General features: G+C 39.4%; 1 protein-coding gene across 2 annotated transcripts in view; it reads right to left on the bottom strand.

Annotated features, from left to right (window-relative positions):
* Window positions 1–25,431, bottom strand: part of Ctsc (cathepsin C) — a 33,765-nt gene extending 8,334 nt beyond the window's left edge. Inside the window, exons 1-5 of one of the 2 annotated variants that reach the window (XM_051148880.1) lie at window positions 25,126–25,410; window positions 22,503–22,648; window positions 6,613–6,779; window positions 3,214–3,357; window positions 520–635 (exon numbers count right to left, since the gene is read on the bottom strand). In XM_051148880.1, the coding sequence (XP_051004837.1) occupies window positions 520–635; window positions 3,214–3,357; window positions 6,613–6,779; window positions 22,503–22,648; window positions 25,126–25,381 (829 nt within the window). In that variant the 5' untranslated portion in view covers window positions 25,382–25,410. Of the gene's footprint in view, window positions 1–519; window positions 636–3,213; window positions 3,358–6,612; window positions 6,780–14,825; window positions 15,301–16,967; window positions 17,053–22,502; window positions 22,649–25,125 lie in introns of those variants that run through there. The other variant, XM_051148882.1, reaches the window with a different exon arrangement.
* Window positions 25,432–25,689: the final 258 nt, after the last annotated feature.

The following is a 25,689-nucleotide window of genomic DNA, read 5'->3' as shown; positions in this document are numbered from 1 at the left end:
ATTGAAGATCACAAAGTGGGCAAAATGGAAGGGCCGATAGCAGAAGGGATCCAACTAACCAGTTTAACTTATATAGGAAAGAACACCAGTTTTATTTGCATGAAATTATTTCTTTCCATAGAAATGTATCCTAGCATCCAGGTAAAGGGGTTCAGTCTGGTGCAATCCATGTTGAGAAATGTTGAGTTCAAGTAAAAAGACCATTTTAAGCAAATTTGGTCATTGATGCAAAGGAAGGAAGAATTCAAAGGCCACTGTGTGTATGTGTGCATGTGCACACTCTCGTGCACGATCATACTATATAGTGTAGGCTATCTACCCATATTGGCAACTCTCCTGCTGTAGCCCCCATGGGATGTGCCACCACACTTGGCCTCCATCTCTTTCCTAAACCAGAAAGACCATGACCATTCCTTTCCTGTATCTCTAAGCCCATCCTAGAGTCTGATACATAATAACCATTCAATTAACAACAGCTTGTAATGACTTAATGAAAGCTCAGACTTTGTTAATTTTTACCTTGGTTTCGAACAGGGCTAACAAAATTGATACCACGGACATTTCTCCAGTCCCAAGATTCTGGCAAGTTTAAAATCTGCTGCTGGATTTCATCAGTCATCGGGGCAGGTTTGGGCCTAGAATGGAAATGAATACTTAATGCCAACATAATGTCTTTCCTTTGAGAAGATGGTCTCTTAACCTCTAATTCTAAGGTTTAAGCCATTAGCGTAGCTAGTGTCTTGACCGAGAACCAAAGAGCACTTGTCCCTTGAGTGGTGCAATGTGGCCATTACACAATATGTCAGTTACATAACTCATCTGCATAAAGAACTGTCGGTTACTGCAGAGTACCAGGATCTAGTCACTGTCCTCGGACAGTGAAAGCTACTTTTAGCATGCTTCTCTTACTTTTGTAGACATTGGTTAATAAACAAGATACAAATTAAAGATGCTCATTAGAGGCCCTACAGAAAACTTGGGACTAACTGGTGTTTGACTCGAGGAGTGATGGTTTCACAATATGTGACATTATACAATGAACTTTAATGTCACAAAGTACAGATTTTTTAATGAAAAAGAGGCATTCTCATACCTATTTCAAACAATTTTTACAAAAAATGTATGTAATAATAATGATAACTCAAAAATGTACACATACTTATAAATGGTTGCTAGGATACCTACCACTGTTATCATACATGACACTAGAAGTACTAAATAAGATACTGGCACTCTGAGACAAGTTTCTGGCACAAACTAGGAATTAAAATGCTAACTTCTGTCTTCCTCCCATCCTATAAGGCTGAGTATTTGGCCACAAGACATACATACTAAACACTAAAAACTGAAGTGAGGAAGCGAGGCTATAATGGATATGGACACAGACAAAAAGAAAAAGAGAACATTAAGGGTACTAACATTGGAAACACTTTGCAGACAATACCCATTATCTGGCCTCAGTGTTTTAGAAATCCAGTGAAATGTCTGCATCAGAGAGCAGCTCCTAAGTGGTATTTGCATGTGATTTCAGCAGTTCCCTTGTTCCCTGAGCCCCAGCGTAAAAATATTTGATACTTTCTAGGATGCAACTAGATATTTATAGCAAAAAATCAACTCACATACAAAAATTCTACTGGAAATCAAGCAGTCCAGACTTCTGTATTTGCTTTAATATTTCCTTCTCCATGTTATTTTCATCTTTGTCTTAAACTTTCTATAGAGCCCTAGTGGCAAAAATAGCTTTTCATAAAACAAAGGTTGGTGTGTGGACAGAGTCTAAGAGAAAAGGACTCTCCCTAAAACAAGGCACGTAACATATGACAAAACTGTAGTGTGAGGCTTAGACTCTTAGACAGAACAAGCTCTTGTCTCCATTGTTAATCCCCTCTGCTGAGATTTCTGTAAACATGTCTCAACTTTCTGTCACAGAGACATTAAGACTCTACTTAGTGAATCCAGGAAATGGGTACTATGGGGCATTCCTTGTCCCAGTTTTGACTAACCAGAGAAGCTCACTCACTAGAAGCACCTCAAACAGGCTTTGAGAAGTATCATAGAATGGTCTTTCTGAGAAAAAAGATGCTATTAGTTGGATGAAGAAAAGGGCATAGTGTTTCACAGTTGAATATTTTCATTGAATTGGGTTCATTTGTCTATTGACCAAAAGATGGTGAATCTCAGCCAGATAAAAGAGCTATATCATTGTATGCCTTATTTCAATCACAAAAAGAAGAAAGAAATCAAAGATTCTAAAAATAATTGAGAATTAGTCTTTGACGGCTATGAAAATTGAGGAATATTTTAATATGTTAAGGCAAAATAATCATCCTAAATAATTTATCAACCCTTATTGGTGTCTAGTTGCCTTTTCTTTAACCATGTTGGTTTCTCACAAAGAAAAGGTTAGCATCACAGGAATAGCCTTGGATGCTTAACAAATGCTAAGGAACCACAAATCCACGCCTAGATCTAGCCACAGTCCTAGAAAGATAGTACAGAATACTCAAATTGTTACTCAGAGAAATAAAGCATTTTATTTCCCAAAGCAGGAAGATGCAATGAGGTTACAAACAAAAGATGGCAAATGGTACCAAAGCTGTGGCTAGGGGCAGGGAGCAGTGGAAATACAGAGATATACTGAGAAATATCTAATTATCTTTTCCTAAGCCTTAAAACACCTAGATTTTTGGATTTTTTTTTCATTGTCAAATTTGATAGTTATTATTAGCAAGTTGACATCTGAGGGAGCAGAAGTAGTGGCATAAAATGATGGTAAAATTAAAACAAAGTTTAAGAATGTTTTTGAAAGCAAGTAAAGTAGTAAACACAGTTATGGAACTATTTAGATTACCTGAGATAGCAAGGATAAATCTAGTCATTAGACTGTGGTCAGTAACAGCCATAACTGGGGACAGAAAGTGAGACTGGCAATATTTCATAGACTAGTTAAAATTACATTAAAGATAAGAGACAAAATACAGGAATAAAAAGAGTAGAGACAGGATATGAACCAATAGCACAGGGAAAGTCCCCAAAACATAATTTGGATAATATCCACAAATATGAAGGAAGGTGAAAGAAAAAAAGACAACAACCACAGCAACTCTATTAAATTGGCATGATGAATAAAAAGATGGGCCATCCAGGTGGGGCTGGTGTGGAGGAAGGATTGCCTTTAGTTCTTACTAGTGTTAAGGAGAGGCACCATGTTACCTTGGAATCCTTTGGCTGTGGCCACCACTTCTCTTAATCAGATCTCTTAGGCTCAATTTCTCATATTCCTCATATGTGGTTGCAGTCCAAGACTTCTGAACAGTATTGATGGCCTTCACAAAGTCGTGATTGTAACTGTAGAGCCTATCAGAATATAGGACAACAAAAGGACTTAGCTTCAGATGTAGTCTTCCCAGATAAGACTAGTCTCCAATAAAACGAAGACTCGCACTATATTGTTGTCAAGGTGGAGAGTCGGTGTAGTCTCTTAGAAACGTAGTTGGCAACAGAGAGGAGCTGAAAGCTATTTTTTCCCACCAAAAAAATTAACCAAGCTAGATCTATGATGACATTCAGTAGAATGCTTATGTATTAGTGGTAGATTGGGAATAACCTACATCAATGTCTGAAAATAAGGGGCTTATTAATGTAAATGGTACTTTGTTTACATGTATTCATACTACAAGATGTATAGAAGACTAATGATACAAAAAGGATTTACATTGTATTAACTTTTTGTCTACTGTGTTTTTTTTTCTTTTTAAAATTTTAATTCATTATAATTTATTCAGATGACATCCTGATTGTTATCCTTTGGCTTGTATCTTCCTGTTGCCACCCTCTCTCCCTCTTCTGTCCTATTCCACCCTGTTATTAATTTATAAAATATAAGGTTTATACAGAGTTGATCAATTTTCAGAAAGGTTTACACATAATTTATTTTTAAAGCCATGTTTATCTTTGTAGTTGACATGAAAGTGTTGTCTTTTTTGCACGCCCCTTTATTTTATCTTATGGTTTTGAGAAAGGCTTTGGTCTCAAAGCCATTATATATCCAGAGATGGCTTTGTCCGTCTCTTCCTCCAGTCTCTACTTCTTAAGTGACGGGATTACAGGCGTGCACCATCACACATGCTTTATGTAGCACTAAGCACAGAATCCAGGGCTTCATGTGTGCTAGGCTACCTGCAAATCTATGACCTCAACCTGTATGTGTCCTTTCAATGAGCATTTACTAATCTGTTATGTGGATTAACAGCTAATAGCAAGTATATGCATACATGCTTTATAACTACGCAATTCCTAAGTAGTATTCCTTGTAGGCATTTTATGCCCTTATTATTAGACATCAGCATCAGCAGAAATAGCTGAGAAGTTTTAAGCAATGTGGACAATATTCGACTCAGATCAATGAAATCAGACTGAAATTAAGTTCTCCATGTGATCCATAAAACATCAACATGAGAATCATTTATCTATTTTGTGTAAAATTCTCAGCCATGGACGGAAAATAGCACAGAAAGCACATGTTGAGCAAAAAATTAATTATTCACTGAATTCTGACATTTGTCAACCCTGTACGTCAATGGACAGCAATTTATATAAGTGACTAAAGCAGTCTCTGGTTTGCATGAACGTAACCCACTATTACATTTTTGAGAAGCAATGCTTCCTGCTTCCCTTGCTTAACCATAATAGCCAGGAGAGCCTCATACACTAACATGACAGGATGCCATCACAGCTCTTAAGTGCTATTTATAGTGCTTAAGAGTCAAGAAGACTAAAAAAGATCAAGCCAGTTTACATTCCGGTATGGGTGGGGTGGGGTTCAAGAGGCCACACCTCTAGCTGAGAGCGACTGGCTGGAGGGCCTGGAAGGATCAGCTTTTTGTTTGTTTGTTGTCTTCAGGAGTATGGTTTCAGAAAAGTTGTCAAGCCACAGTGGAGAACTGAACCTTCATGTGCTTACCAGCAGCTCAAATTGGACTTCGTGAGTTATGAAGGAGGAAAAAAGAAAAGAAAAAGAAAGGAATTGATATAAAGTCCGGAGGGATCATGGGAGAGTATGGTCAGAGAAGCTGGAGTGACTGAGTGGAGGTTAGATGAGAAAAATACAGTATGTACACATATGAAATTCTCAATGGACACGTATAAATAAAATAATAATATATTCAATGTCAGGTAAGAGCTCACTAAGAGCTGAAAGAGATCCCAGTGTTAATTTAATCTCCAAAGTTTAATTTTAGGATAAGGCATTGCAGGAGAGATTCTTCAGAGTGGTGCAAAGTTTCAAGGTTGAGCCAAGCTCACCAGAAAGGATGTAAGGTGAACATCTTGTAAGAAATGAGGCTGCTAAGAAACCATGCCATATAAGTCCACTTAAACACTGAACTCAAAGGGAAGGGCTGGATTACTTTCCATTTTGGCTAGCCCTCTGAGAGACAAGAGTTACTCATCATCTTCTGTGACCTCTCAGCCCCAGGGCTTCCTTGCCAGGATCACTAGGCATTGAATGTTTGGTTCATGTGTATATTTAGCGGCTTTTACAAGGAAACAAAATGAAAAAGGAAATAACACTTAGCCATCTCCCTCTTGCAAAACTAGCAATGCCTAGAAATTCTTGTTTGTGTGGTTCCTTATAGCAGACACGTGAATGAAACAGTAACTGCATTTTATAGGCTGCATTTCATCCCCTGGGAAGGGAAGGGAGAAACACTGTAATTTTATTATCATCTCAAAGAGAAAAAAATGTAAAAGCCATACTTAAAACCCTTACCTCCAATATCACAGCCTCAGATGGTATGTAGAAATAGATCTTTAAAGAGGAGATAAAGGCCAAATGAGGTCATTAGTGTGGGCTCTGGTCTAGCTTAACTAGAGTCCTGAGATGAAAAGGTTAGGATAGAGCAAAAAAGGCCAAGTGAGGACACAGTGAGGAAGAGGAGGAGGATCTGGCAACAAACCAGGAAGAAACCAAGTCCCAGCATTTAAAACCCAGAGCAAGCAGGCATGATGATGCACACCTTTAACCCCAGCAGAGAGTAATCCTAGCAGAGCAGGTAGATCATTGTGAGTTCAAGGCCAGCCTGGTCTACAAAGAGAGACCAGGACAACCAAGGCTACACAAAGAAACCTTGTCTCAGGGGAAAAAAAAAGAGCAAAAGTTTTTCTTTATGCCACCCAGTCAGCAATGCATGCATGTGACAGCACAAGGAAATAAAACACTACAGAAATACCAAGAACTTTAATTTCAGTTGCTTTTTGCTTTGCATTCTGTTGAGTTTACAAGTGAACACTTATTGTAGCATTGTCATACACATGTATGATGCAAGACGGTCTCTACCACAACCAATTAAATAATTTTTCATTTCTAGTAATTTGTGATTTTTGTGGTTCTTTTGATCATGTTTTTATTTTTAAGCATTCCCTGGTTATTGGTGTTGAAATAGTACTTTTTTTTTTTTTTTGTCAATTTCATTAGTTCATATATCTTTCCACTACAGTTTTATATAACATGGCTAAGTTCATTAGACAAATTTACAATTTCTAAAAGTGCACACTCATATCACACATACCATTAAACAAAGCTAAATGTACATGTCCCCCATCACAACTCACTTTTCCTGGAGACTTCCAAGCTGTACCGTGTTCGTGTTCACCTTCTCAAAGGGACTTGCCAACTTCTTGCCAACAAAACAAGCCCAGTTCTGGCCCAGCACATCGTGGACCCACCCAGTCATGGTCTCATGGCAGTAACTGATGACTTTGCTGCCTTTGACTTCATACTGCAACCAAGAAAGAAAACAAAAGGTCAATTACATCCGTGCTTGACTCTCATGTCTGTTTCCTGGGCTCCTATTTACCCTAAAGATGCACTGTGGCCCTCTGCCAATGAAAATAAACACGTCACTTTGGCTGATGACGTTGTGTTAATTAATCTAGAAAGCAAAGAAACCATTTTTTTTTTTTAAAGATTAGTATTGTTGGCCACCAAAAAAAATGTACTTCTAGGAATGAAAGAATGGCTATGAAAATGCTCACATTTTAAAAACAATTTATAGTCAAGGCATTTGCATTTAATTCTCACCAACAGTCTACGAAAAAATTAACAACTAGTCCTGTATTTCTGATGACATTTCAGGAAGAGTCTTCATTCCCCCTGAAGCCAATAGGGCCATTAGATGGCAGGAACAGAGCTTTCCTCCTCTGCTTTTTTGTTGGAAGAGGCCCCTATCAGTAGATTATGAGGACAGACAGAAAGTATTTTCTGTACTGCTAAACAAAATCCTTTTTTGCTATTAACCTCCTGATGTATTAGAACATGCCCATTATGGAGCAAGTTAATTTCTACCTCCACTTTATTTTAGTAATATGGCCCTTCGCATGTTTCCATGTTACTGCTGAATGAACAGTGCAGTGACAGACCCCAGTTTGAAGTCAGACACAGTGTCTCTGGAGCCCATTACTTTCATGAAATGGCATTGAGGAGACGCATGTGAGCAGGATGAGCAGGAGGGAGGCAGACAGTAGCAGAAAGGTATGGACAGATGGTAAATTTGAAGGCAATTCTACTAGGCCATATTTATCTGTAAAATAAGGACACCAGAAGCCAGGTGTGTTGGGGCACACCTGTAATCCCAGCACTCAGAGAGACAGAGGCAGGCAGGTCTCTCTCTGTGAGTTTGAGGCTAGCCTGGTCTACAAAGTGAGTCCAGGGCAGCCACAGCTACACAGAAAAATCCAGGCTTGAAAACCCAGAAAAAAAAAAGAAAGAGAAAACAAAAAACAAACAAACAAACAAAAAACACAAAAAAACAAACAAAAAACACTCAGAAGTGTAACACTGGGACTCAGTGATCCAGTACAAGTTGATAAGCATGCCCTGAATGGTCAACTACAAATAGTGTCAGAACTTACGTATCTATTAGACTCTACAACACAGTTGGACAAGATAAGTGAAATAAATGCATTTTTGACACAATTATTTCCAATACACAATGTACTTATCAAGATCTCAGCCAACTCGAGAGATAGTCATATTGAACCATACAAAACTCCTGTTATCAGTAGAAGAAGTATTGGTGATTTTATACAATATCCCTTGAATCCCATAGAATTTGACCATGTGTTTCTTTTTAGTACCAGGTTTTGGTCATATTCATTGGTCCTATCTTGTCTGCTAAGATGAACCAGGTAGGCCTCTGAGGGCCAATGTTTCTTTCAGCTCTGCTGACTAAAAAACAGCCTTACATATTTTAAGGGCACAGAAATTTTCCTTACAGCAGAGTGTCTCTCTCTGTCTCTGTAGCAATATGTCAGCAAATGTTTACTGGAAAATAATAGAAAAACCAAAAAGAAAGAAAAAGGCCTTAGAAGTTTTCAAATATTAAAAAAAAAAAAAACAAAACAAAACAAAAAACCAGACCATTTGTATTACCTTACAATGTTTTGCATGCTTAACGAGTTCTCTAAGAAAGGGTGAGTTGACCAAGGTCCAGGAAAACTGGGAAATGTGCCTCACACTGTATGACAGTTTTCTTGGACTCCTGGGAAGCACAGCCACCTCCTAATAATAATACATTGGATACAGATGTTTTTGTATCTCAGAGGCAGAAACCTTTTCTTTTATGAACACTGCAGTGACTCTTTCACCATCCAGGGGTTCAAGACAACACAGAAATAATATGCTCACAGAGGGCCGAAGTAAAAGACCCCTGAGGATTATTTAGTTTAATACCAAGTTTAATACCAAGCTGTCCTACTATCCCATGCAGTGTTTCTTCATATACTTCTCCCTCACAAACAGCTGGAGAGGGAAACGATGCAGAGGAGAGAAGCGCAGAGACTACAGAGCAAGGGCGAGGTGCCCAATGGTGATTCCAGCGGTGTTAGCCCAACCTCACAAGAACCTCTTGGGATAAGGAGAAGTCTTTCTCTAGTGTAGTAGTGGTGGCCCTGCAAAGAATGAGGGTGGGCAGAGGTTCACAGCTGACACTCATTTGTTGTGTTGTTGTTAGTTAGTTAGTTAGTTAGTTAGTTAGTTAGTTAGTTAAATCCACTGAGTGCTCTGAAAACACTTCGGATTAGCTTACTCAGAAGAGCTTCACACTGTGGCCCATGACTATTTCCAGCTCATTGCCATTCTTGCCAAGGACTTACTACTGCAGAGCAGAGGTAAAAAGATCTATAAGCCCTTGGAGGCTTGGCATGCCTAGCTAGCCTCCAGCTGGGCCACTTTGGGCCTGAATGTCCCTGGGTCAGTGTCTTCCATCTGTACTTTCACTGGGAAAATGGGGTTGATAGCAAGAGATTCCAGCCCCCACAGACTGTTTATGTGCTCTCCCTCATGTAACCTCTATGTTTATTCTTCCCATAAAAACACAAATGTGCTAGGCAGTGGTGGCGCATGCCTTTAATCCCAGCACTTGGGAGGTAGAGGCAGGCTGAGCACTGTGATTTGAGTCCAGCCTGGTCTACAGAGTGAGTTCCAGGAAAGCCAGGGATATACACAGAAACCTTGTCTAAAAAACCAAAAAACAAACAAAGAAAAACAAAAACAAAACAACAAAACAAAAAACCCTCAAAAAACAAACAAACAAACTAAAAATCCATAAACATTGGAAAATAAGAGTTTTGCTTTATACTATCTAGGAAGCTGTCTGGCAGTAGGAAGCCGTTAATTATTAAACAAGTGAACGAACAAAAAATGAATAAAGAACAAGTCTTACTAAGAACAATTTTAACACAGACTTACAAAAATTCACAAAAGTTAGGAATCAATAATTAATAGCAGCGTTGTCATCCAAGAGCCGGAAGCAGCCAGTGTGTCTTCAGGAGAGGCCCACTCTCCTCTCCAAGCCTGTTCCAGGCTGCAAATTCCAGTTCACCTAAAAGTTCCAAATACACTCTTGAACTTCCAACCCATGCAATCTCACACCTGTGTTTCTATATAAAATTACTAAAGTCTGGTTAACAAGCACTACTGCTGACTCTCATTTATATGCGTAGGGGCAATTTTTTTAAAAGGTACAAATTGGTTACTGTAATTCATATCTTTTAAGTGTAGTAAAACTGGCGTTTGCAGTCAGTTTGCTGCATTAAACTCATGGAATTATTTTCTCCTTTAAAACCGTATTTTCTATTATTCTGCAGCTGGAGGACTCTGCTGTTTCTTCCATTAACCTGAAGTCATCTTATGGAAGGCAGGATGGGGTGGCACACACAGGGCAGGGCCATACAGTGCCGCACAGAGAGGGAGAAATAAGGCCCTGGTGACCTCAAAGGTCCAGAGCTAGAAACTTAACCGGAGGAGCCTCCTCAGGGGAAATGTATTATTTCCTCCATTTGAAAGTTCTCAGGGACTCTTCCAGCTACAATGAACTCATATTTTTGTGAGGATCAAAAGGCTGAAATTTTGGCTGCATTATCCAGCCATAAATGTAGTCAATTCCCACCCTCTACCCAAAGAATTTTTTTTTTTTTCATTTGTATAAACATTGGTCTCTGAAGACTGACTTGCATAGATGAGACAATTTAAGTTTCCATTCACTTTTGCCAACTTCTACTGGGGAAAAAATAATGGAGACTTTGCTGCAATTCCTTCCAACATGTAGCAGTAGAGTTCAGAGAACTGCTGCCCCAGCGGCTCTTCTGCTTCTTCGAACTTCCCATTATATTAGCACGTATTCTGCCATGTCCTCAGTGTGACCCCACCGCCACCCCCAATGTGGTTTAATCAACTCTACTAGATCAACCTAGTAATATTGACTTGCTGGGGATATTTTATAGTTTAAGCTATTTATCCTATAACTTTTTACTGGTTTGGTTTTTTTTTTTTTTTTTTTTTTTTTTTTTTGATACTTTAATTGTGTGGGGGTTTTGTTTGTTTCGTCACTTAAAATGTCCGTCCTTTGCTTCTCTGGTTAAACTTTACAGCCAATATTTGAATGTTTATTTCACATAGTGCAGGAATCAGGAGACACCAACAATTTTGCTTTTTGGGGGGGCTGTGGGAGGGATTTTGAGACAAGGTTTCTCTGTGTAGCCTTGGCTGTCCTGGACTCATTCTGTAGACCAGGCTGGCCTCGAACTCACAGCGATCTGCCTGCCTCTGCCTCCCAGAGTGCTGGGGTTAAAGGCGTGTGCCACCGCCACCCTGCCTCAATTTTGCTTTTTAAGTTCTAGTTCTGTTATTTATCATTCACAAAACCTTGAGCAAGTTACAGGTAGGGAGCCTCTGTGTTTTCGGCTGAAGTGGACAAGCTATTCATGACTAAGCCTACTTTGCTGGATTAAAGGTGGCGCACACCTTTAGTCTCAGTACCCGGGGAGGCTGAGGTATGTGGATCCCTGGATCCCCGTGAGTGTGAGTGTAGCCTGGCCTAAAAAAAAAAAAAAAAAAAAATACCCCAAAAGTAACAACATCTGTTGTCCTGAAGGCATTTATGTAGCAAAGTTGTTTAATACTTTACCTATGCTGTCAGTCAAGTTATGTCTTGTTTCAAATTGCCAACTGAGTCTTTTCTTTATTTAAAAGATAGGTAGTAGTGCACAGGTAAGCCATAGCACTCCTGAGGATGCTCAGTGCAAACGTAAGCAGTAAAACATCAACATTGCTTTTGGAAACAAGATTATGATAATGACTTTTCTTTCATTATTAATGATATTATCTTGAAACAACAACATATTACAATATATGCTGTTGGTTTAATCATTCATATCTCATACGCATTATAATATTATTATAGTGGTGCATTCAGGCAGTTTTAAAAGTTGTCGATACAAATTGTAGAATAAATAAAAATCTGGGCATCAAAGTTTCATCCATTATGTTAATTTACTCTTTCCTGGAGCAGGAGCTCAGAGATGTTTGAGGAGTGAATGATATATATATATATATATATATATATGTGTGTGTGTGTGTGTGTGTGTGTGTGTGTGTGTGTGTGTGTGTACGGCAGCTGAGCAGCACTGAAAGCCAGAGACAGTTATTCAAACTTTTTCTCTCACACCTCTTCCCAGTGCAGATAGTGACATAGATGCAAAGAAAGCCTCCCCATGTCCTGCCACTTTTATAATGTGAGGAAACAACAAGGCTTATTTGACTAAATCCACATTCAGCTAAATACCTCCAGACTCGCATAGCTTTTTCAGAAAAAAAGCCAACTTCCTTAATTCTGCTCCAAGAATAAGCATGGGCTTTCTGCCCGTTAACAAGACTAAACAGTTTATTTTAAAAAGTTGAATTTTTATTAAAGGCAAAGCTTCCTGAAGTTCCAAGCAAATGATGATACATCTTAAGCTGAAAATACTGGCATTTAGATTAAAATACAACAATGAAAGATGATAAATTTGATTATTACCCTGGGCATAGCAAATCCTCTTCCATGCTACCCTAGGACCCACCGAAGACATAAAACTCTCTAGTTTCCTAAGTCACTAAATTTAGTCATAGCTCCAAAGGCTTGAACTTTACTATCTTAGAGCCCTTTTTTTTTTGGCTTTATACATTTGAGAAGTTTTAAAAAAATAAATTTTTTTGAGAAGTTTAAGGCATAAGTAAATGAACACATACACACAAGTGAGTCTGGTATCTTTTCTAGTAAGCCACTTAGCAAATGGCCTGAGGACTTGCCATAGCCTCTTAGGGCACAAAGGTACCAACACTCCAGAAACTTCAATAAAAACAATACCACAATGAGGTATTTTTTTTTTCAAGCTTCTTTCTCACAGAATTATTTATTAAATTCATTATTTCACACTATTTAACACATATTGCAGAAAATACAGTGTTTTGTAATATAAAGTCAATAATCGCTTTTTTTACAAAGCAGGACAGAATACAAACAAGCAATTATGACAAACAATGCTAAGCACTAGTGTGTTGTGAGCCCTTTTGGCACATATGTATGATTTTGTAGCCACTAATTTGCTCTCATAAACATTTAGAAACCAAATTACAGAGAGAAACAAAATTCAGATGAAAATATTTTTCAGAAAATGTACGTGTGTGTGTGTGTGTGTGTGTGTGTGTGTGTGTGTGTGTTCCCAACAGCATTTTTCGACCCTAAAAATCAGCTTTAACATATATAACTCTTTGAGGGCTCTGAAACTTCATAATATTTTTTAGATCAAAGAACAGAAAAGACATGGTACCATTCCTGGCCAATGTTTCTAGAACCTAAGAAAAGTGATGTTTTGTGTGTTGCTGTAAATAAAAATGCCCCCCCCACACACACACCATAAGTTCATATACTCCAATACTTTGCCCCACATGGTGGAACTACTTGGATAGGATTAGGAAGCATGTCACTAGAGGTGGGCTTTGAAGTTTCAGAAGAAGTTACAATTCCCAGTTAGCTGTCTCTGCCTAGTGCTCACGGGTCAAGCTCTAAGCCATTCTTTCACTCTTCCATCATGGACTCTAACTCTCTGAAACTGTAAGCCAAATTAAACACTCTCTAGTATAAGTTTCTTTGTCATGGAATTGTATAACTAGAAATGTGTGCACTAGAAAAATAGCTACCACTTTGTAGGCTAGTATTACTTGTAAAAAGTATGCCTCCCCCCAAAAAAAAGTGTAGTTCACTTCCAGAGACTTATAAGGTTCTTTTTGCATTATGTACTGAAAATGAAGACAAAAAAAGCAGATTTCCATCCTGGAAGAGAAAGACACCAGACCATTCCTTTACAAGTACAAACCAGAGGTACCTGCGAGGACACCGAATCCTAGATGTTGAAGACTATCAGAACCAGAGGCAAGATGGGGGGGGGGGGGAAAGCTCATCAAACCAGTAAATATGACATGGGATAAAACTATCATCATGACTCACATGCCAAAAATCTTCCTAGCTAATTGAGGCACAGGAGAAAAGCCCAGTGGATGACATGGACTAGTCACACATGCATCTTTTATGTCTTCCAAGTCAGCTAGAAACCAAGGGAGAAGGAAATGACTCCACTGCCTTTCAGGAAAGAGCTACAAGATAGCAATCAGGTTAAACAATAGTGCAATTAAGAAAAGTCAGTTTCACAAGGGATTACATTGGGGTTTATACAGAAGCTTGATTCCCAATGTGTGCAACTGAAAAGGGGAAAAAAGACAAGTTAATGTTATCTGCTGAGTGAAAGAACACTGTCTTAAAGCAAGAACATGAGTGGGGCCCAGTTGTTAAGAAACCTAAACTGGAAAGCATTCTCCTAAGACTTCAGGAGCAGACAGAGTAACATCCACTCTGCCCCCCACTGAACCAACCTACACAATGCATCTGTGCCGGAATGCATCAGAAAAACAGCCCAAATGTGGTTCTAAGTGCCATTTACTTTGTTGAAATGGCTTTTCTTTTACTTTTTCACCCCAGAGAAGTCTTTAGGTTTGAAAGATTAGGATTATCATTTTACAGTCAGAAAAGGTATGAGCTTAAGCATTATAGGTGATAGTATGGGGCTTTTATAGGGCTTTTAGGTTCATAGGATGTCAAGTTCTAGCAAAAAGCTAGCACCTAAAAACAAAATGAAGAAACAGAAGAAAAAAAAGAGAAGAGAAGGAAAAAAAGAATAGAAAAAAAAAAAGCAGTAAGCACACAATTTTTCTAGCTGGGTGCTCTGCAGGTTCACTGTCTACAAAATACACCTTTTAGTATATGGCTAAGAAAGCATCTTTCTTCTTTCTATGTGGCTTCCATAGGACCATCTTCCCTCCAGTAGCTAACATCTTTCCATCTTCTTCCAAGAAGAAGAAGAAGAAGAAGAAGAAGAAGAAGAAGAAGAAGAAGAGGAGGAGGAGGAGGAGGAGGAGGAGGAGGAGGAGGAGGAAGAGGAGGAGCAGGAGGAGGAGCAGGAGGAGGGGGAGGAGAGAAGAAGAGGAAGAGAGAAGAAGGCCCCCAAACAAAAACCCCAAATCCTGTCCAGGTTGGAGAAACTATTTTAACACAACAGTATTCATATAGGAAGAGAAAGAGAAAGAACTTGATGCATTATAAATCGTTCCTCTAACTATTTGAGGCCCCCCTGAGACTTCATTGCTTCCAGAGTGTTTTTCCTTTATTCTGTGCAGTTTCTGGTTGTTCACATTCCACAGTGGTGATTACTGTTTTCCAAGGAACCGTTCAGGAGTTCAGGAGGGCAGCAGCCTCGGAGGTAGGTCACCAGGACTCCTCTGCATTTTACATGCAAACAGATTCCAGGAGGGAGTTTAGCTGCCATGGCCTCTGCTAGCTGCTAGTGGTAGAGGTTTGCCTCTTAAGCCAAAGTCTGTTCTTGGCTGTGGTCTTAAAAGAGCCTCTCAACAGACGATCTATTTAATAACTACAAAACAAAAACTAGGGTTACAAGCAACAAAGATCACAACCATCTCAACACTTTATCACAGTAACCTTTGTTTAGTAAAAAGGAAAAAAAGCAATACTAGCACTAATATATTAGGTGTTTTATTTTTTTTTTTTAAGCTATTAAAGACATTCACATAAACTTGCTTTTGAGCTCAGTGATTAAAAACAAAACAAAAAGTGTATTAAGCATACAGGCAACATGCTTGCAAAGCACATGCATCTGAAAGTGACTGTCTCCCTAAAAGGCTAATGTGATTTAAAGTATGCTGAAGCATCAAGTTAAATTCTAGCGTCTTAGAGCCAGAGCCCAAGTCTCGTACATATCGTCCTAGTATTTTTTGGATGTATGTGTAAGTAGTAGGATATATACTCCACCTACGAAACAAAGACTAGGGTTTATCTTTTCTACTGGCATATGTCTCTCCAAAAGAGGAAGGAACGTTGCAGGATGTAGGGCAGAATTTCATCAATTGTATTGAGAAAACAGTGGATCCACTTTGGGAAGGTTTTCCGTTCATTCTTTTTCCTAAAGTGCCACCATGTAATACATTAAAAATTCTGTGCAGTTCTGAACTACAGGAAACTAACATATTCTTTACTTATTCGGTTCCCTGAAGAACAAAGAAGACCCAGCTCATTTCTGTCAGTTGTGCTCACACTGAGGTGGTCTTAGAGGCTGACACTAAATTTTAAGAGTGTATAGTCACTGAGTAGCCCAAGACAGTGCCTTTCTGGTTATATACATGCTGAGGACCTATTACAAAGCCGGGTATAAAGCCTGAAATGTGGCTAGAGAGTGATGGTGGTGCTTTCAAGACCTGTTCTCACTATTCGTTTTCTCATCTGGCTTTTAAAACTTAGTATCCAAGAAAAAGAGGAAGGACAAGGAGAAACAATATTATTTTAAAACCCAAGGAAAGGTAAGACATTCCATTGATTTAATTTGATTATCACCCATTATTCCCATCAATTTCTATGTGAGCAGTAATTTACATATTTATTCTGAAAATATGACATGAATGAGCCAAAGGGATCTTTTTTCAGTCAAAGGTCTATCCTCTTAGTAAAAGTCACTTTAAAGAAGATGAATGACACCTTCGTGATAAGTGACCAGTATGTCCATTCATCTTGAAAGAGCCATGTTCTCTCTAAAAGATAGATCAAACAACCTGTGACCTCAGTTTAGCACCTCAGACCCATAGCTGTGTTTCCTGTACATCTTAATGTAGTCTTAACACTGCCTGGATGGATGTCTATGTACTAGGTATATGCTATACATGATTTTAACTTGGGGAAAACAAGCCGGGTGGGCAGCTTAGTTACTTTACAAATGTGAACTGAATGTTAGCCAAGCTTTGCCAAGTTGGTCTTCTCCTCTTTGGGTTCATGTCTCCCAAGATTCTAATTATGGTGCTTGGGATTTGATCTTGCAATCAGGACACATTAGGATGGAAAGTTACATAAAACAGCCAAGAAGGTGAAAGTAGCAGAAAGCAAGCTCAAGCAAGAATGCATAGGAAAATAACAATCTGCATTTTCCCTTCCTCTGGAGAATAAATGGGCACTGATCTGCATAAGACAAGAGGTTCATGCAGGAGAAAGCAGGCTTAACAATGAAGAGAAGAATATTTCAATTGCGCTCACCCAGTTTGTTCCTCAGATGTGGCAAATCATACATTCCCACAGTTCCCAGCTGCGTGAGCAACTGACTGATAAAATCAGTGACATCCTATGAAGAGTTTACAGTGGTAAACTGAGTCATAACAAAATTTAGCATCCATAACAAGACACACAAGAGGCATACATCAAAATGCTTTTGATACGAACTGTTGGCCTGCAGTTCTTCCACAGCCAACCCTTTACCGAAAGTCTTAAAAGTAAATCTAAAGTTTAAAAATACCTTGTGTCCCACCCCACCACTTGCTCTTTCTCTGACTCTCAGTTTCTCTCCTTTCTGGGCCACCCCTCCACCCTCCCCTCTCCCACTTTCACAATAAAATCCTTTCCTAATATTAAAAAAAAAAAACTATGTTTAATATACAGAATTTAATATTTTTAAAAGCACATCCACTGCAAAAGCAATTCTTCTAACATTCTTTTATCTTAAAAATAAACCCGGAAACACAGTGAAGAAATTAGTGCACAGTTTTCATACCCTCTATTCTGAAAACAAAACTGATAATTCTGGTTTGAAACTTAGAAAAATTCTGGCACATAAACTGTGAATTTCAAACTTGATGTGGCCTACTCAGTATGTTGGCCTGGTTCTAAGTAATAGCTTGTTTTATGAACCTGGTGGTGGTGGTCTCGCTTTTACTGCTATTATTTGTTAGTCTATAATTCAGTTAAGACTGGAAAGCCTAAAAATGAGCTCAATAATCAGAAATTTTAGCTTGACTACCACCAAACACATCAAAGCCATAATGAGGGCCTAGTGAAATAGCCCAGTGGGTAAAGATGTGCAAGGCCAAACCTGAAGACCAGAACCTACATTGTGGAGGGAAAGAACTACGGGTTCCTTCTATACAGGAGCTGTGGCCCACAAATGCCCACCACTATCTACAAGCTCCACAAAATAAAGAGAAATACAATAAAAAATATTAGGCACACATAACAAGCCTATTTCCCCTCTATTCTTCTCACCCTTTGAATAACTGTCTTCAAAACAAGATGAGGATCTTCCCTACCCCTCTCTTTTCCACTATCTCACAGGAGATAAAATGAGAAAAAACAAAGGATTAGTGATTTGTTCTCCTTGAAGACATTGTTTGGGGCCCAGTCTGTTTATGTGACTTCCTCCGGACAGTGTGGCTTTATATAACTTCTCATAGAAACTGATGAAAGCACATAAAAACACAAGGGAAGAGAAAGAAGTCACTTGCCATCCATCACATAAAGTGAGACATAATCACAGCTGTTTATATTCTACCTGGTTTTGTTGCTTTTTTTTTTTTTTTAATAGGAGGCCAGCTGCTTTTTAATATACAGATACCTTATAGAGGTGTAAATGTGCCACAGGGACAAGGAGAGGCAAATGACAATTGCCATTATAATCCAATAATGTAGAACCTGTCTGCAGAGTATCTACACAGCCCCAAGTCTTCAAAGAATACTTCCAAGAAGTTTCCATTTTGTCACAAGCCTAATTGTTCCCTTCTGTTTTACAGGAGGTTGTAAAGGCTTAAGTCCCTGACTGGATCAGAATTCAGGTCAGAGACAGTCTTGAAGAAATAGGAAAAAGAGAACCTTTAAAAATACAAAGTCAAGCTAGATATGGTAGCACATGCCTTTAAATCCAGCACTTGGGAGGCCAACTCAGGAGGATCTGTGTGAGTTCTAAGTCAGCCTGGTCTACAGAGTGCATTCCAGGACAGCCAAAGCTATACATAAAGAGACCCTGTCTCGAAAAAACAAAAATAAACACACACACACACACACACACACACACCGATTTTCTGTTCAAATTCAAGTATGTAGGTTAAATGCACATGCAAAACCACTGACAAACTAGTTTTACTTCAAGCTACCATATTTTAAGTAATTAAAACCCAAGGCTTTTTTTCATTTGTTTTTTTTAATGTTTAGGAATCTCCATGTGATGAAAAAAATATTAATCTTTCATCTGTGCCTGAATAAGATGTGAATAAAGCAAGGTGGTAGTACAGAGACTGACATTAGTCACCTCCAAGCCAAACATGAATACAGAGAATTGGGGGGGGGGGGCCAGTTGGGGCGGACATGTCTGCTGTTGCTACCATGATACAAAAGTCATGCCTGAGGACAGTCAGAAGTTTGAGAAAAGCACATTTCACACATGTAATGGGAAGCAATGATATGTTCTTAGATGTGTTAATGAAAAGATCTGGAAATCCAACTGGTTTTTAGAATAATAACGTACAGAATTACAACAGCAGGGGAATACAGTAAAATTCCATTAGATGTTTATGTAGTAGTTGGGCTGAGTAAGTTTAGCTTATATATGACATTTAAAATTGATGCTGTTTATCCATTTGAAGCCAGGCCTTTTGTCCACACCTATAATTAGGAGACTAAGACAGGATTCCAAGTTCAAGGTTAGCATGCACCACATATCAAGACCTTATCTCAAAAATACAAACCAAATGAAAGACCAGATTTTAAATACTAGTTCAAAAGATATTTTCTATGCCATTAAAAAAAGAAATCTATGTGCTTTATTCATTGAATGGGTTTATTATTATATTTTGAATGATATATTTCTCAAAATATGTTTTTTCACAGCTGTAGGAAATATCCTGATACTGGTAAAATCTAACTAACTTTGGGTTAACAAAGTCACCCAAAGTAATTGACTCTCCTTTAATTACAAGTCACTCCACTTTATATTTTTTCTTAGAATTTGAGATACTTTCCCCTAGTACTGCTGCCGTACTTGCTACTAAAATGCTTTACTTGTTTATCTATCTGTTTATTTGTTAGTGTATGGGCAGAGGGATGTTTGTGTGTCATGCTACATGTGCTGGGGTCAGAGGACAACTTTGTGGATCTCCATCTACCTTTACATGGCCTCTGAGCTCTACCTCGGGTCACCAGGTCTGTGTAGCAAGATTTGAAAACCGTTCATCTGGAGCTGCTTGATTACACTGTTTGAAAAACAAAAATCTAATATATATTATTTGCTGCTTGTTGAAAGCATTATGTTTATCACCAGCCAAATTAACCACGTTGCTTGGATTTTCTGCAGGAAAAGAAAACATGTCCCTGGTAAAGGTTGTGGAAAATCATTTAAATCCACATTAAAAAATAAATAAAATCAGTTGGGCAAGACCCCTCTTCCTACTTAGTGGGAGAATAAGCATTTATCTAATACCACTCTGAGAAGGCATCTGTACATTGAGTAATCAGTTACATATACATTGACTCATTCTTGTAGGCTTGAAAACACATTTACCTTTATTTGGCTTTAAAAGTAGTTCTTTGGACCTAATGTGATTAATACCCTTGCGCTCTGGTAAAATCCTCAACTGATTTGAAAAGAAATGCACAGTGTGCTCCAACTCCTCATTCAGAGGCCAGATCCTCCCTCCACCATGATGGCAAGTACTGTGGGAACTTGCCTTCGCCCGTTTCTGATGATTAGGCCTCTTGGGATTAAATGGTGGTTTTACTAGTTTTCCTGCCCATATTGTGCAATACAGATAAATGGGAAATTTTCTAAGATAAGTGTATAAATTATTTGTTCATTTATTTATATCCCATTTCCAGCTTCTTAATGATTTACTCAACTTATTTCCAAAATGAGTTCAAGTTCCTCCATTCCATTCATTCTTGCAAATATCAACTAAGTATTTCTTCTGTGTCAATGGGGGAAGAAGAAAACCACAAAGACAGTAAAATTATGGCACATCTCAGGGTTCATAATTTAAACTAAGTATCTTTTTCTTTTCTTTTTTTTTTTTTTTTTTTGGTCCATTTCCTTGTCAGGTTTGCAAACAAATTTGATCTGAAGGCGAAGAGCCTTGAATAGAATGTGGCTGCACAGGAGGTCTACGAAACCCTGGCCCTAAACATGAACAAACAAGAGCGACAACAATGGTCATGTTAAAGTGGCCTAGGGAAAGCCTCTGAGGCTTCAGCTCTACACAAAGAACTGCAGGCAACTGAGGAATTCTGAGATAGGGGGAAATCATCCCCAGGGAGTGGCACACCAACTAGTTATCCAATACTGAACAGTCAGGCCTGAAAACGTATGTATAAGAATTTCATACAAATGAAGCAAGTTAGACATACTTACTTAGGAATGTGTGTGTGTGTGTGTGTGTGTGTGTGTGTGTGTGTGCTCATGCCAAGAAATAATAAAAAATAGAGGCCATGAATTTGCAAAAGAGAAACAAAGGACATATAGGAGGGAGGAAAGAGAAGGGGGATATATTATAATCTCAAAAACAAACAAAAGAAAACACCGAAACAACCTAGGCCCATTCTAACACACACTGAGAACTAAATTCCAATTGAATACATCCACCAGATCTACCATATGACTGAAAGTTGAGATTCAGATGCTGTTGGGATGGATTTTAGTATAGTGCTTGCTGTTGATATTACAAAGGGTAAACAACTAGCCACCCTTGGCTTTAACCAACCAAATGGGCTCCAGATCCCATCCATCCATTCATTCATTCATTCATTCATTTATTTATTCATTTATTTATTTATATTAATGAGGTCTTCTGTATTAAAATATCTTTGGAAGCTATTATTCCAAGAAATATGTTTGGCTCAGAATACTATATCCTGGAGATGATTCAAGTTCCATGAAAACATCAAACTTAGTAGAGGTTAGGCGGTCTGTTTTTAACAGATGCATGGCCCAGTTTCCCAGAAGTACTTATAAATGGTCTATTCTTACCAGATGCTCCAGCTATGAAAAGCTCTGTATATATATTCTATGTATAATGAGAAACAGCTGCTTCAGGTCCAAGTTACTCGAAGAACCACTTAATAGTAAGCCTATAGGGAAAGTTTTAACTCTCTTCCGTAAGAATGAGCATGTGGGAGCCACAGAATCAAGACAGTCCCACCCATTTTAATCCAGGGAATGCTTACACCTGGAAGCAGTGTTTGTATACGGGAACAGACAATGGTTCTTTACTAGTCAGAGAAGTAAAATTCCAGCAGGTAAGCCAGCCAGTCTTTTGCTTAAAACGGTCCAAGGAGCACAGTGACTTTTACTCATTCTATTTCACTCTCTACTTTAGCCAAATAAATTCTTCACATGACCATATGTAATTCATTTTAATACTCCAATGAGTCCTTGAGGCCAGTCTCTGTGCCAGCAGGACATGATTAGAAGACTTGGATGAACTCCAGAAAATGAAATTTATCATCTCCTTATCCTTCCTATAGATTCACTACAAAGCTAGTGAGTAAGAAAACAGATATTGAAAAGTAAAAAGTATAGTAATACAGGAAATAAGATTTTTTTATACTTTCCAAAATACATAGACACAAAACTACACATTCTCCAATGTACAAACATTCAAATTGTGGTTTTTAAATGTCAAATTTACAATAGCCATCTTGTCTTCGAAAACTAGTGTGCCTACTGTGGTTATGCTCTTCGTGTAAAAATTAGCACTCCAGAGGTTCCTAAGGAGGAGATAGTTTAGATAACAAATGACTGGAAACCAAAAAACTAACCTTGAAAAACGCAAACCATTTGTAGTCATTCAACACAATCTCGAAGCCTTGGTTGTAAATGAGGGTGAAGTGGCCAGAATTGCCCACTTCATCATAAGCAGTGTCCAACTTTTTCAGGTGCACCACCACCTTTTCCTCTGTTGGTCCTAAGGAAAACAAAAGGCACAACAAAAAGTTAACTGAACCTCCCAAGGGAGCACATCTCCATAATTTCTATGGTAAGGTACTTTCTGACCTTGCAGCCTTACTGAGGTTAATGATCTGGTTTATTATTAAAAAAAAAAAAAAAAAAAAAAAATTGGTCTCTCCTGGAACATGTAGCACAAGCTTTTAATTATAAACCATGCACTGGGGAACTGGAGGTAGGCAGAGTTCGAGGAGGCTAGCTTGGACTATGCATACACTCAGTATGCTGTAGACTATTTAGGGTTACACATTTAGACTCTGCCTAAAAAGATTTTTTTTTTCTTAAGAATCTCAATTTTGTTCCCTCTATATGGTGATGGAGGCATCCAGGCTAGCCTGTGAAGTGAGGTTTCTGAAAAGCACACAGGCCAAGAGATCACAGGCAACCAAACACTTACAATATTTTCCAGTTGGGTGTGTCATCTCAGCCCTCTAGAGTCAGAGGTGGATTTCTGCAAGTTTAAAATCAGCCTGGTCTACATACCAAGTTACATGTAAACCAGGGCTATATAGCAAGATATCTTGAAGAAAAAAAAAAAAAAACAAAAAACAAAAAAAGGAGGAGGAGGAAGAAGAGGAGGAAAAGAAAAAAAAGGATAAACAAAGAAAAAAACGAACATTTTTTTCTTACAAAGAATGGGAAGGGGACTGTTCAAAATTACAGAAAGAAGCCAGGCGTGGTGGCGCATGCTTTTAATCCCTCACTCAGTGAGGCAGAGGCAGGCGGATTGTTTTGAGTTTGAGGTCAGCATGGTCTAACAAGTGAGTCCAGGACAGTCAAGGCAACACAGAGAAACCCTGTCTCCAGCACCCCTCCCCACCAAGAAAAAGAGGGGATGGAAGGTGAAGTAAAAACCTACTGATTTAAAAAAAAAAAAAAGATTATATAGGAAGAAGCTTTCAAACCATAAGGATGTGTTGAGCCCATTAAGACAGAAAGCAGTCTTCTGGTCAAAGAAATGAGGTACCTACCTCTCTCCTCAATGACTCTAGAAAACACTTAGTCTGAATCCTTCCAAAGGATTCAGCCAACATGAGGCTTCTAATACATTTTTTGGGTTTTTGTTTTGTTTTGTTTCGTTTTTCAAGACAGGGTTTCTCTGCGTAGCCTTGGCTGTTCTAGACTCACTTTGTAAACCAAGCTGGCCTCGAACTTAGTGATCCGCCTGCCTCTGCCTCCCGAGTGTTGGGATTAAAGGCGTGCCCCACCACAGCCCGGCCGTGAGGCTTCTAATACGTAAAAATAGTTTGAGTTGATATTAATGTTTAACTTTGAGAATACCAGGGGTCAGATCTCTGTGTGTTTAACTGTTGGGTTAGAGTCACAAGGTTTATAGGCAGAGGCTCCTAGAAAAACGGTCAGCTGTGGCCATGCAGTCCCACACTTTTTAGCCTTTCCTTCTTTTACAGTAACACCCCAGGTGGAGACTGCATGTGGTAAGGCAAAGCAAACCTGTTCTCCCTTCTGCTTCACCTCCATGCTCAAATTTAGAAGAGAAACAATGGTAGACATCGCCCACGCTGAAGCGAAACCCAGTCACCTAGAATTAATTAAATGACCTTTTTAGGGGGAGGGGATATGTAACAGCCTTTTTTCTGCTGACAAGGAAACTACTGCTGAGAGTTAAGTTTCTCTGTGCAAGTCAGACTGTGAGGGAAGAAGACCAGAAGTGTCACTCTTCTGACGTGTTCTGAAGTTTTCTTAGAGATGAGCAATTAGTCTGAGGCACGTGGAATGAATGGCCCAGGGTTCACTCACTACACATTCACTGATAGACTCCCATGAGCCAGGCATTGTACTTGGTTCCAGGCATTTCCAACTACTGCTGGGTAAAGCGTGACAAAAGAACCAGAAAACAGCTTTTGTGTTATCTCTTGCAATCATTAAACAGTGCAGCCGGAAATGTCAAGGTAAATAGCAGGTAACACAGGCCCAGTTAGAAATCCTCTGGGAGAGAATGGTCCTATGCCACAACCTCACCGCGGGGAGAGGGGAGCGCATCCCCCCCCCCCAAAAAAAAACCAAAAAACCGAACGAACCAAAAAACAAAAGCCAACAATAACAAAAATCTTGCTATGCCCTACAGATTCTAAGCTCAACAGGAGTTTTTAAAATAACCTGTCAGAACAGAGGAGACGAGGATCAAGAAGGCAGTTCTCCACTCCTCTTCAAGAAATCAAAGCAAATAAAACAATTTTAACATCTGGGGAAAGTTTTCTTGAAGATAAGAGTTATAATCAAGAAAGTAAGTGTAAAGTTAGAAGTTCTCAGCAGCTCAAATTCAACTTGGCGGCCCTGGCCCTGGCTCTGGCTCGGATTCCCCAGGAGACCGGTCGTCTGCTTTTAACTCTCCGGTCACCCGCAAGCGCCGGCCCTGAGCCAAGAGGGACCCAGGGACCGAAAAGAGCAACTCGGGGATCCCGGGCCGCGGCTTACCCATCTCTGAGCAGTTTCCGTCTCCTCGGGGACGTCGGGGGCCCACCTGGAAGACCCAGGAACCAAGCAGGTCAGGGTAGGTGCAGTTGGCAGGTGTGTCGGAGCGCACTGTGCAGACTCCCAAGAGCACCAGGAGCAGGACGGCGCACAATGAGTAGGGCCAGGGACCCATGGCTGATGGCGCCAGGGAAGCAGATGGCAGAGAAAGCAAGGACTGGAGCACCACGCGATGGGAGTCAGGCGACCCTAGTGGCATGCGCCTTAAAATACCCAGGAGTCCGGAAACCCTAGGCCCGTGGGCGGGGTTACGTTACAGGGCAGTGAGAACCGAATGAGGTGGGGGGAGGAGCGGAGAGGCTGCGAGGGTGGGGGTGGAGACACTGGGGATATGGGGCAGGGCAGGGTGTGACTAGGTGAGGCCGGACGAGATAGGAAGATCTGTGAAGCGAAGACTTAAAAAAAGTGGCCTTAGAAAGTTGGAGATCTGGCAGGGTGGGGATAGGCACCAATAAGAGGGAGAACTGTGGCTTTGGGGGACTTCTGCCCCTCAGCGCCTCCGGCCAG

The sequence above is a fragment of the Acomys russatus genome, chromosome 7 (assembly GCF_903995435.1).
Source record: "Acomys russatus chromosome 7, mAcoRus1.1, whole genome shotgun sequence".
Lineage (NCBI taxonomy): Eukaryota > Metazoa > Chordata > Mammalia > Rodentia > Muridae > Acomys > Acomys russatus.
This window is presented reverse-complemented; position numbering and strand designations above follow the sequence as displayed.